The 13,102-nt window shown below is 40.4% G+C and overlaps 1 protein-coding gene across 3 annotated transcripts in view; it reads right to left on the bottom strand.

Annotated features, from left to right (window-relative positions):
* Window positions 1-839: 839 nt before the first annotated feature.
* HACD2 (3-hydroxyacyl-CoA dehydratase 2) overlaps window positions 840-13,102 on the bottom strand; it is an 89,258-nt gene continuing 76,995 nt past the window's right edge. Inside the window, exons 5-8 of one of the 3 annotated variants that reach the window (XR_005019744.1) lie at window positions 10,900-11,021; window positions 8,772-8,950; window positions 3,688-3,863; window positions 840-1,606 (exon numbers count right to left, since the gene is read on the bottom strand). Coding sequence is in view for 1 of the 3 variants with exons in the window: in XM_036851341.1 (XP_036707236.1) it covers window positions 3,781-3,863; window positions 8,772-8,950; window positions 10,900-11,021 (384 nt within the window). In the remaining 2 variants the exon portion in view is untranslated. Of the gene's footprint in view, window positions 3,864-8,771; window positions 8,951-10,899; window positions 11,022-13,102 lie in introns of all 3 variants that reach the window. The other 2 variants (XR_005019745.1, XM_036851341.1) reach the window with 2 other exon arrangements.

Below are 13,102 nucleotides of genomic sequence, written 5' to 3'. Positions count from 1 at the left end.
TATGTGAGGAGAGAGGTGGTTCTAACCACTGTGCTGGTAATGTCTGTGACCAGACAGCGTTCAGAAAGAAAATGTTCCTCTTTGGAACAAAGACCACGGTCCTGGACAAGGGTGACAACTCTGAGAAAGAGCTGGCAGACTCAGGAGGGGGCACGTCCCTGCTGGAGGCACGCTGAGATCACCCAGAGAAATAACTAGAAAGCGACCGGCACGGGGATGCATCAGCACTTTCACTTTGAGGTGAGGAAATCTAGGGTCTAGTACTAGCAGGTCGGAAGTGGCTGAGCTGAGTACCCTTCTCAGTGTCTTCCTGCCCACTTGTTACTGTGGACGTCGGTGTGTAAAATAGTGCCTAGGATTGCTCTGTATTTGGAGTTGTTTTCAGGAGGAGGTACTCAACCACTTGACCAAGTACTGGTTTTATTATAAGATGAACATTGCTGGGCAACAGTATTTCCCCTCTCAACTTACATTAGAAAAGTTAGATTAAAACACACACACACACACATTGTAAGACAAGGGCCCTCAATCTTTTACTGATTAATTTTTAATTTTTCTTGGTCACCTATATGAGGAATCTGTCTTGTCCTTCCGCAGCCAGGTTGGAGACTGGCTTGGTAAGCTTGAAGACTGGCTGGTAGGAAGAATGACTTTTTGGAAACCTCTTAATATAATCTGTCTATTTTTCCTGTAAGTGTAGAACCATTAATGAATAGCAGAAATAGATTTTAAAATTGTAAAGAAAGAGCTGGAATCCGTTAACAGAACTGAAACTCTTCCGTAATCGTACGACACCATTCTCAGGCCAATTCAATGTGAAAAATCACTAGACTCACTGGTCAGTATTTCAGATCCAGGCAGAGCACACACCAGTTTATTTTGAAATGCAACACAGATCAGTATTTTATGAATACAACTTATTACTATATTAACATTATCAGGTAAAAACAGCTTCCAAATACATGCATAGAAAGTTAAGCATAGTCTCTGAACTCCTTATTTCTAAATATACAAAAAATACATTTAAATTATATAATTTTAGTGAATCAAAGACTTATAAAATTACAGTTTTGGTTTTCCCAACATAGAAAAAATATAAAAATGACTATATATACGGTTGTATAATTTTTTACCCAAATTTCAAAGGAGCAGTATGTACTGATATTGTCTTATAACGTTTATCTGAAACTCAGAATTGAAAATAATTTGCAGGTTGTACCACATCAATGCCAACCTTTTATTATAAACGAATAACCAGAAACATAAGTGGAAGTGAGGGCACAATCTCTTCACATGCCTTAACGCTACATTGTCTAAACCTTTCCTGTCGGAAGTTTGCTCCAGAGGAACATTTTCATCAGGGAGGATGTGCTTTATTCCATGACTAACTCTCCACGGTGCCTTTGATGATAGTCAGTATGTGTTAAATGAATGAACCCAACCTTAGCAAATAGAACACAGCAAGATGCGGATTAGCAGCTTGTGTCTACAAAGCACCACTGCGTACCTCAAAGAATTTTCTGCCAGAAGGTGGTACCCGAAGGGGGGGGGATCTGAAACACCCAATCAGGTGGGGGGCTGGGCAGCTGATGCCTTTGACTGTGCCCTGAAATGAAAAGAGTAAGTCTGACAAAATACCCACCAAAACACCACCTTCCTCATTCACACTTTATAAGAAGATGTGACATCTGGTGGGGTTAGATATTCTCAATTCATAAGAGAACACCACCACTTCCAAAGAGAAATGAATTCATGTTAGAGATAAAGAAACCAGTTACTGAGAGAGGTGACTGAAGGACACGGTGGCATGGCTTACTTATCTTCAACGAGCATTTTAAATGTTGATGGACAAAAATGCACACTGGGGTGGGACCCTTTTTGAGAAGGGAGTTGTTCGCTGCGTTCTTGTTGCCAAAGTTCAATTTGATGCATAACCACTATTTGTGACAGGCTGTTTTTCATAGTGACAAATTATAATAGAGAGGCCCGAATAAAACCCCCAAGCCAGCAATCCTGGAAAACCTGCATTTCTCATCCCATCTTCTACAACTATTCCAAAAACAAATGAAAAAATCTTACTCAAATTAATAATAAGGCTAATATAACCCAAATTGATTCATTTTATAGTAGAAATACATTTTGTAAAAATAAAAAGAGAAAAAGCATGAAAAATAATCTTTCCCACATATTTTGTTTATCAAATACAAGAATAGATTCTAATCTCAACACGCCCAGGAGTGCTAACTTTAAGAAGCAGAATTTTAATGTTTAATTCAAAAATAATTTATTACACATCTACTTGCATTAAATTTTAGGCTGCATATTTTCTTCTCATTTTCATCTTAATTTTCAAGCTTCTATGAAAATAAGCATTTAAAAATTAGTTTTCCATTATGATGACACTTCTAATATTAGCAATTATATTTTAATTGATAATCAGTCAGTAAGCTAGACTTTTACAGATCAACCAATTAAAAAAAAGGGGGGGGGGAAGTTTGCACAAAGAACATTCTGTGTTTAAAATCTAATGCACGTCTAAACTTGGGCTTTACATTTTTATCCAACCCTTTCTTGAAGAGCCTTAAATGCACAGTTTAGCAATTAAAGTATGGTGACATGACGTTAATTAGACAATGTCCATATGTCCAAAGTATTTCTTGGCTGATCCAAAATGTGGGAACAATACTACTTTTAGCTCATGACTGCCCAACTGGAACATTTCACTGCCTCTGGACTTAAAACTTGGTGGGAATTACATAGGACCATAATTAGGAAAAGTATCCAAACAGAAGAGATGAATGAAAATGTAAAAGTCAAATAATAAGGGCATATAAACCCATTCCTGACTGTTCTTCCAGACTCCATTTTTAGAGTAACGCCTTCCATGTGCTTTCGTTAATGGCTTCTTTACTCCTGTGCGACTAGACTGGCGTCAGGTCCCTAAGTAAGAATCGCTCTTGGCAAACACCTTACTCAGGGGTGTTCTGAGAATGGTACTGTGAAAGGTACTTGTCACTGACTAGTGACTGAGCTTTCCCTTTCTGAGAACTGTCATTTTGTTAAAATATGATTGAGGCTGAGCCCCAGATAAAGTAGCTTCTCTACAATATACACATACTTATTAAATTCAAGCACATTTCGTACTGGCAGGCAGTAATGACTCGATTGAAAACAAACAAAAGGGTTCTAGCTGTTTTCTGATTACAGGCACTATTCCAAAGTTTCACAGACATATATACATTGTATAATTCATTCACTAGATAGAGGGGAAGGTCCCAGCCATAACTTCAGAGCATTCCAGAGAACAAATGGCTTCCAGCATGCAGTCAAGCACTTTGAGAGGGAATGCTAAACACACTGCAGACTGAAACATAACTGCTGCAAGCTGGGCATTGAGTGGGCACAACTTCATTACTCAGACTGTAACGCTCAAGTATTTAGTATTGCAGATCGTTATTTATCAGACACATGAAGGAAACAGGGGGATAAAAAATGCCAAATCCCTTTCCAGTGCCATCATAAATATTGGGAACTTCTGGTTGAAAGAACATGCTGAAATGGACCAGCAAGGATGTTTTACGTAACAGCTTTTGTTTTGTTTTTTATAAAATCCCAGGCCCATGTGACACTGGATTTTGGTTTTTGTTTTGTTTTGGTTTTTTTTAGTATTTTAAAAAAAGTTCTTACTTATTTTCTATGAAACGTACTGGGAACAGAAAAAGTCTGCAGCATCTTTTGTCATTGGAAAGTTTGTTTCTGGGGGTGTGCAGGAAGCAGGAATTATTCAAATTTCTTGTGTTCTTCAGCATGAGAAAGGACCTTTCTTCTCTGGTGTATCATGTGGAAGTATAACTGGGGAAAAACTGGAAAGAAAAGAAAGAATTCATTAAGGAGATGATTTAAAATCACATGTTCTATGTAAAGCACATGGACTTGAGGTCCTCTCTGACTCTCTGACCACTTTCTCTTCCAGCAACTAAGGACGGTAACAAAGTGGGCTTGGAGAGAGAGGAAAAACACAGAGGGACTGACTTTCCCGCTTTAGCCGAGGGGGAAGGGTAGTGTGGACTGGCAATGACAGACACTACTGACACTGCCATTACCAATCAAGATGCCACAGAGCCGCCAAATAACACTCTTCACACTCTCTCATATTATCTTCACATTGATTCTCTGACTCCCCAACAACCAGGGGAAGAATTCTAGTGATGGAGTTCTTATTCCTGTTCACAGAGGAGGAACTCGAGCCCCAGAGAGGGTGGGCGCGTGCCTGGGGTCTCACAGCAAATCACTGACAGAGTCAGGACCAGGCTCGGGGCTCCTGACTCTTAGTCTCGGCCTCTCTGTTACTGCTCTGTCATCAGGGAGGATCTCCTGAAAGTACCTTCAGAGAAAGGCTGTTCTTTGAGTGGGAAGACTGAAGAGGGGGAGGAACGCTATGACATTTGATCTGAACACCACTAAGCCGGGTTTGGATGCAGAAAAAGTCCATATGAAAAGCAAGCCCTTAGGCACCGGAGATTCTGCTCTTGGTCATTTCATAGATTACTTTAAAAAGGACTGGTTCTCAAATGAACAGGGTGGTCCTGCCTCCCTAGGGAGTATTTAGAAATGCGGGTGGGGGGAGAGTATTGAAGGGGGTAGATTACTGGCATTCGGCACAAGGGGCCAGGAATGCCAAAAGCCACAACGTATGACAGTCCCCCATGACTAAGAACTGTGTCATCCCAAATGCTTATAGTGTCCCTGCTGGGAAATGCCAGTTTAAACACCTGACCTTCACAAGGTTACTGTAAACTGGAGGTTCAAAAACCATGTGAAAAACTCCAGTGAGATGGTCTTGGCTATACACTATCCCTCCTTCCCTTCCCAACCGCTCCAATCTCTGTTTTTTAGACAGTAACCTGTGTTTTGGGGGAGGTAATTTCTACTACTGCCAACTCTCCTCTCACAGTTTCTTCCTTTTTAGATGGATTCCAAGTTGGCCAAATGTCAAATGATCCTCCCAAAGTACTCCAAGACATCAGTGGGTGTGTGCACATAGATCTGATAAACTGCAGAGGAGGCCCCAGTGCCGAACAGGGCTGCCATCCACTCCACTCACTATTTGCAGGCAGGAAGTTATTCACAGAAAAGACCCAGCTTGTGCATAAAATTCAACAGTGAGAGAACTATTTTGGTATGAAAGCCAGAAAATTTGACAAGCTCTATAATCTAAAAACTGGAAGTAAAGATATAATTAAACCATAAGGAATGCTAATTGTAATCATTTGAAAATGTGTGGCCAGTCACATTTCTACAGACCTACTTTAGTAAAGGGAAACTTTGAGGCAAAGTACACTAAGGACTTCTCCACTGGCTGCATCTGTTATTACGCCGCTCATAAGGTGGCTATAGCCCCACAGGCTCTGAGGGAGGACAGCGACCCAGAAGCCATTCATTGGGCCCTTAGTGGCAGCAAGACGGCCAAGTACACCACCTTCATCCCCCAGGCAAGGGCCTGCTGGCTACAGAGGGTCAGGGGTCAGAACTGGAGAGCAGATATGGCCCTTCCATTTTTTTACATCTTCCAGAGGTTTCTCAGTGCCAAGAGAAAGGAATGTGTGGGGGAGGCCAGGAGAATGGGGGCACTTGGGTTGGAAATTCTCTACTGCTCTGAGAGTGACTCCCTGGTGACCAGAACTTGGTTGACACTGTCTCCATCTCAATTACCCACATGTTCACACTGAATCCAACTACAGTGGCTGAAACAATTCCAGATGCATGGCTCCTGCTTTTAACTACCCTGAAAATCTCAACCTGCCAACAGGCCGTTTAGAATTCTACCCTCTGCTCTTACAGTTCAGGACATGGAGGGTGGAGATGGCGGCTGTGCGCGTTATGTGTGTCTGGCTTGGTGTGTCGGAGTCGGGGTAGGGAGCTGTGCGTGTCACTGGACCCACCTTCCTGTAAGGAAATGGGCTCTCTTAAGACTTGAAGGCTGAGAGCAACTGGAAATGCTCTGCTTGGGGCAAGTTTCTTCTGTTCCTCTAAAAATCAGAGGTGTGGTTATGGTTACTGACAATGTGGAGAGTGCCCTACTTCTTGGTGCCCTCACCCTACTCATTGTTTCTCATTTCTCTCAGCCTTTTTTAAAGGCTATAGCTAACTTTCTATAGCCTTTTTAAGGCTATAGCTAACTTTCTACAGCCTTTTTAAGGCTACAGCTAACACCTGTATAGCTAACTTTCACCAATTTGCACAAGGATGGGGGGAGGTGATGTAAACAGGACTTAGATGTCTACTGAGTCCTGCGGATACTGTACATACTCATACTGCATCTGCAGCAGAGGAGGAGAAGAGCATCTTGCAAGGGACTCCAAAGCACCTCGATATGAGAAAACTCCCAGGGCTGCAGCTCATGGGCCACACACAATATGGGCTATGTGTGCACCAATGCAACATCAGGTCAGGACCATAGTGAAGAGGTGCTGCTTTATGTAAGATATGTATATCATTAACTTCCCATTAAAGAGGGTTAAAAGAAACGTAAGTTGTAGAAAGGAAACCAAATTTGGTAAAGAAAGCTGCATATCAACAGCAACCTCTCCTAACTCTGCATTTTCTTCTCATAAATACCAAGTTTTGGAAAGTTGGAAATGTGCAGCCGGCTGGAATGAACTGTACAAACTGGTCTCAATATTAACAACCTAAACTACTGAAAACATTCAGGGCCATTGGCTCAGGCCAGAAGCATAGTGAGTGCCAGCAGACACAGATATGGTCTGCATGACCATCCTGAGCCGGGGTGGGGAGCTAGGGATTTGGAGGGAACCTTTTAATCCCTGTCCTTGTTCTACAAGAGTTAAGCTGCCTTAGAAATGAAAGAATACAGCTTTTAAACCAAGCCAAGTTCTCTTATCAAAAAGAGGCTGAGAATGGAAGAAGGGGGAAGGATTGAGGTAAAAGCAGACATCTGTTGAGACGAGAGCGCTGCCCTACTCCCTGTAAGACAGCTGGCTCTAAGGTCTGTGTTTTCTCTCTTTTCTCTTTTAAGGCCAAGAAGGACAATCCCAGAGCACTGGGCTTGTTTTCCTTCAGGAATCCTATCATCCTATGCTTGACCAGGCCCCTTCGCTACACTGAGAGGTCAGCAGGCAGAAGCAAACGGCTGGGCAGCACTGGTTGCCCACCAGAGCACAAAGAAGACTACGAGGTGCAGACAGACACGGGTTGCCCTGCAGAACTGTTCCTGGAATAAAGCCCCTCCTTCTCTTCAACAGACAGAAAATCTTGCAGCAACTCTGAGGTAGGGGTCCCAGATTTCCGTCAATGACACAGCACCTTGTTATTGGTTTGATTCCATGATATTCTCCTTGCCCCTCTCCCAGTTACCCAATACAGCATCTATCGCCATTCAAAGACTTATGTTGAATTTAAATAAATCCTGTGGTGCTCATCGGGATATTTGTTAGTCTGGGTGTGGCAAAACTGCAATTAGGAATTGTTGCTCTAGAGACTGGAAATGAAACTCTAGGGGAACAAAATTAGAAAGGTGAAAAGCTCTAAGTTAATTTTTATTACTTAAATTTTTACACTCTTCCATATTTATCTTTTGTTTGAAAATCAACTACCTTTTACATTTCAAGAGAGATGGCCTTTAGCCACCATGGTTCTAGCACCAGAGAGGAGGACTTGATCATTAATAAAGAGCAGAAAATGAATCAGGTAGCAGAACTGCATCCAAGAACTTCTCCAAGAGAAATGTTCACATGAAATCGGGGTGTGCTGTTTTTCTCACAATGCATGAAATGCAATTTTCCACAGGGGGACACAAACATGTCACCTATGATTGTTAGGATGATTCATTCAGTTAATGCTGTGGGCTGAAGAAAAATCCAACCCTCCAGTCTGAATTTAACCTGAGGTTTAGGGGAGAACATAGCATCTCACAGACTAAAGTAAGATTCAGAGTCACAATGCCTATGGAAGTAGCTAAATGAGAAGAAACATTAACTTTACGTGTCCTTGGGTAAAACAAGATCCTTTTGGATATGTGGAAATCAATCATAGGATTGCAACTGAACATCAGAATTTGAGAAAAGGAGTAAACAACTCTTCCTCAGCAAACATGACTCATTTCAGAGAAGCCTCAAACACGGCTTTTTCTCTCTGTTAATGTGCTGATAGGCATGTTTGATTATCCATATATTTAAACCTTCAGAAGTACTATTAAAATAATTGGAAACCATCCTGAAGATAACACTATGTCCTATTCAGATGGCTTTATTTCCAAACAAATAACAAATATAGAAAAAATAAATTAATCTATTTTTATTTTATTTGTTTCTAGTTAACTATCAATTCCTTAAAAGTGAAGTAACTATCTATTTTGATACAGTAAAAATGTAAAAATCTCTTTACAGTGTTTTTCAAATACCACAACAAGCAGTTCTCAAGAGACAGAAAAACTCAAGGTAAGGTCTTTAATGGCTTTTTTTTTTTTGCTTTCCACTCAGTACTCTCCTCCAATAGACAGTTAACCTATCCTGGAATTCACTGTTTAAAACACACTGAGAAGGACTGCATTTTGGCAGCTGTATTGAGAAGGGTTCATCTTTATTCAATTACTACCAGAGAAAATTCCCTCTGACAGTCGGCATTCAACAAAAACCAAAGCGTTCCCAATAAATTAGATTTATGGTGTAAAAACAACCAAAGGCATTTAACTCTAGTTATTCTTGAGCCAATTTTTGAAACATAAATAAATATATGCATAAACATCTACTTACTTGGAATGTAGGAGATCATTATCAGAATTAGGAATGCGTAATAGTCAAAAGAGAAATTGTATTTGTTAGGTAAACTGATGGAGTACAGGCCAGACTGTCTGACAAAGGGCAAAGCGGCATATATTGTGAGCAATTCTCCTGACACTCCCATTGGGTACAGCACAATGAAAAGCGTGTACCTAAAACAAAACAAAATATTCATTACTGAGGTTCGAAGCCAGCTTTAGTAGAAAGATGCATCCCCACCAATACTGATTACTTGGTAGAAAGCTATGGTTTATACATTTCCCTGTTTACCCACTGCTTAAATTCAGGTTTTACAAGCCAGTTTTTGAAAAGGGCCAAAGCAAGTATGCTTCTGAATGTTCTAAAATAAAAGAAATGTGTTTGGTCAGCCTCAAAATTTGGCCTGAATAAACAACTCTTCAAAACAACTCCCTAAAATAACTGAGATGATGCCAATTATTGGTAAAGTAGGGGCACTGAGTCATGGTTCATACTGAAGGGTCCTGCCTCGTGGGGTGGGGGTGAGTTTGGGGGGGAAGGTGTTGGAGCATGGTGTCCAGGAATCCCTACAATGTACACCAAAGTCTGGTCTGTGGACTGAAAAAAACAGCACATCCAACGTGTGTATACTGCTACAACTTTTCAAATGTCTGTACGTGCTACTGTGAAAAATAAAATATATGCTAATTTTAAAAAACATTAAAAATTTTTATGATAAGCCTTTAGTCATTACATAATTTTCCAGTCAAAAAAACTACAATTACTATCACATGGGTGACTCCACACAAGTTTTTTCACTTTAAAAAAAGGAGTTCCTCAGGTTTCAAAAACAATTCAGAGAGGTTCACCCTATGGAACTAACCGGAAGCCATTCTGAGGTATAAGTATTACTAAAGAAATCATCAGCTCAGATTTTAAAAAGCCTGTGGCTGTTTGTGGCTGACAATAAATACTGGGCTCTAAATGTCCAGGTACAGGAATTGTGCTGAGAAATCTGTGACAAAAGAAAGACACGTTCTCCACTGCTACCTTCAGCCATGCTAAGGAGGATGGTGGAAAAGGAAGACTCTCCCATGGGCCACAGAAGACAGTGGACAAAAGAATCTTTCTCTAATTGTAAAATCAGGGTTTGGTCAATAAACTTTCCCTATAACCAGGACAGACAGCTTTCACAAGTCTGCCCAGCTTGGTTAGAAACTGCTATATTTTTCCCATTCTCCCCTTTTCCTAATACAAATGTTTATTGAAAAAAAAAGAAAAGAAAAAGGAGAAGTTCACATGCTTGAAATGTTGGAGACATTTGGTTTATGTCTCTGTTTAATCACTAAACTCATAAATTGTCTAGAAACCATCATTTTCCTTTTATGAAATGAGGAACTTTGGCCCCAAGGATAATTTTGATCCTTTGGCTTCGTCACTCCTTCCTGTCGTCATTTCTAACTCAGAAAACTGCTCACAACTGTGTCACACATTAGTTCAGATAATTAGATGAACTATCAGCCTTTTACACAATTCATAACAAATATTACTGCTAAAAATAATCAAAGCAAACTAAACTGATAATATGCTAAAACTGCCATGTAACATTTGTTATTAATTAAAAAGTAATTTAAGAGTTATCTTGTTGGCAAAATTGAGACAAGAATTGGACTTGGTCCAAAATCCATCAAAATGGCAGAAGTTTATCAGTAAAATTTTCTATGGACAAAAAAGGGATGGCACATCAAATCTCTTTTGAATAATTTAACTGAAAAGAATTGATCCCAAGGAAATAAGCAGAGATAAAAAATTTAAAAGTGTTTCTATTAATCAAAGTTATGTACAGTCACTTATTCTGATGAAATCTATAGACCAGATTTCTACCTAACCCGTCTCACACAATTTCATATTTATTTACTTATTTATTTATTGGCCACGCCACGCAGGTTGCAGGATCCTAGTTCCCCGACCAGGGATCAAACCCAGGCCCACAGCGGTGAAAGTACCAAGTCCTAACCACTGAACCACCAGGGAATTCTCACAGTTTTATTTTTAGAAAGAAAAAATAGTATTCAGGCAATAAAGGAAAAATACAGTGATACATCACTTCAAAAGTTAGTCTTCATTCCCTGTACTTCTTTACCTGGCCCATTTGATGAGGTAAGGCAGATGGTTTAATAGACTGAATGTATAAAAGGAGTAACGGATAATTTCTGTGATCGTCCAGGCAATAACAAACAGGAGGACACTGTCTTCACTCTGTACCTATAGGAAAAGGAAGACAAAAGCAAAAGCAAACACATAAAACATCTTAACAAAGAAGCACTCACCATGTGGGGAGCCGAGTCCCTCACCCCACTTACAGAGCTGGTGGGTTGAAGAAGTCGACACAGCCCCTGGGGTCTTTATCCTCAATGGCCATAGCACAGCACAGAGAGAGCTTACCACATAAAGGAACACAGGCATGCCTATGACAACAATCGTGTAGAGCCAAGTGAGAAGGAATTCGGCTTACTGATGAGTAAGAGAGACAGGGAGGGCGAATTATATGAGCTGCAGCACACAGGGAGAAACAAACACGATGAGTGAGTTTCTGCATGTTCGTTTGCTGACCTGATGTGGAGAATGTGAACTGGCGTTAGTGGGAGCCAAGAATGGTGAGGTAAGACGGCAGAAGGGTGAAGTGGTGGAAACCTTGGGTTCCATTAACAAGAATTTTAATTTGATTTGCATGACAACTTGGAATCCAAGGAAGTTTCAAAGAAGGGCAATATAATGATTAAAACACAACTGAAGCTAATTCCCTGGGCAGGATGAATTCACATGAGGGAGGCTGGAGACCATCGAAGAGGCAGGGCCCATTTATTCTCTCCCACTGGTGACTTCTGCCCCCAGATGAGGCCTGGTTTAACTCAAGGATTACAGAAGCTTCAATGCTGATCACAGGAGGTGGTTAAAGCCAGAAGAGCTTTGGAATACTTAGCCTCCTCTGAAGTTGTTTTCATGCTGAAAAAAACAATATACTTTTTTTTTAAACTTTAAAAAAAATTAATTAATTAATCAATTAATTTATTTTGGCACGCTGGGTCTTCGTTGTGGTGTGCGGGCTTCACTAGTTGTGGTGCACGGGCTCAGTAGTTGCGGCACGTGGGCTCTCTAGTTGTGGCATGTGGCATCTCAGTTCTCCGATCCGGGATCGAACCCGGGCCCCCTGCATTGGGAGTGTGGAGTCTTAACCACTGGACCACCAGGGAAGTCCCCAAAACAATATATTTTAAAAAGAGCTCCTTATGTATGTTTTTTAGGGGATGTTCTCACTAGATACCTTAGACTGCAAATCTTGCATGAAAATTTATTACTGTGGTATTAACTTACAGCACCCCCTCTTCCCACCCCAGCTAGGTTATGATGATCCTTGGCACTTGGAAACCAATAATAAGAAACAACCTTGCACACCAATTCACTTATATTTTCTTACATCCGAAAAGAGCAGTTAGAGAGTTGGATGTGAATAAGAAATTCCACTGAGGAAATCAAACAAATTCCAGTTACAAGATGGATCGTCTCTGTCTTACTCCTAACATCTAATACAACAAAGGTATGGCATTGGAACCTTAACTTTTGCTTCTCTGCATTTGCAATGTTAATTTAGCACTTACATTCTTCCTCAGAAAGTGTACATGGAGCGATCCACCTACACAATGAAATAAGTAGTCATTTACATACCTATTAACTAAATTGCTCTCACAAAGAATTTCATAAATCCACAGTTACTACTCTCTAAAAATAATAAGAATTTTATACTGTCAAGAGCAAGAGTACTTTCTGTTTTCCTGGCACTCTTATATTAGCCAAAGTAAAGCAAAAGCTAAAGCCCTCTAAAGCTTTCATGCTTCATTTTTCAGTCTGTCCCCAAATCCTTGCTTAAAACCCATCTATACTAAAATATAATTTCAGAGCACACTTTGCTTTTTGATAGACTTTGTAATCCCCCCTCATCTTAAGGAGATATGTTTTTACAGCTATGGGCTGAAGCCTTCCTTAAAGACCTTTGGGTTAAACAGGAAGTTCTTCTAATATTCTGCATTGTAATCGTCTTGAAAGCAGGGAGCGTGTTTTATTCACTTTTGATTCCCAAAAGCATTTTGCGCTTTGCACAAGTAGGAGCTCAATAGATATTGGTAAGGCAAAACAATTCAATCAATCATAATCAGTTGCCTGCTTTTTGATACCTGATATTAGTTTCTACATAGTCTTAGAGGCCTTCAAATAAGGGAAAAGCAAACAAACAAGCCCCCCCGCCTCCCACTCTGATCCAGCCTGCAGGTTATTTGATTCACCGCCCC

The sequence above is a fragment of the Balaenoptera musculus genome, chromosome 4, assembly GCF_009873245.2.
Source record: "Balaenoptera musculus isolate JJ_BM4_2016_0621 chromosome 4, mBalMus1.pri.v3, whole genome shotgun sequence".
NCBI classification, from domain to species: domain Eukaryota; kingdom Metazoa; phylum Chordata; class Mammalia; order Artiodactyla; family Balaenopteridae; genus Balaenoptera; species Balaenoptera musculus.
Note: the sequence above shows the minus strand (reverse complement) of the source record. Positions and strands in the feature narration are given on the sequence as shown.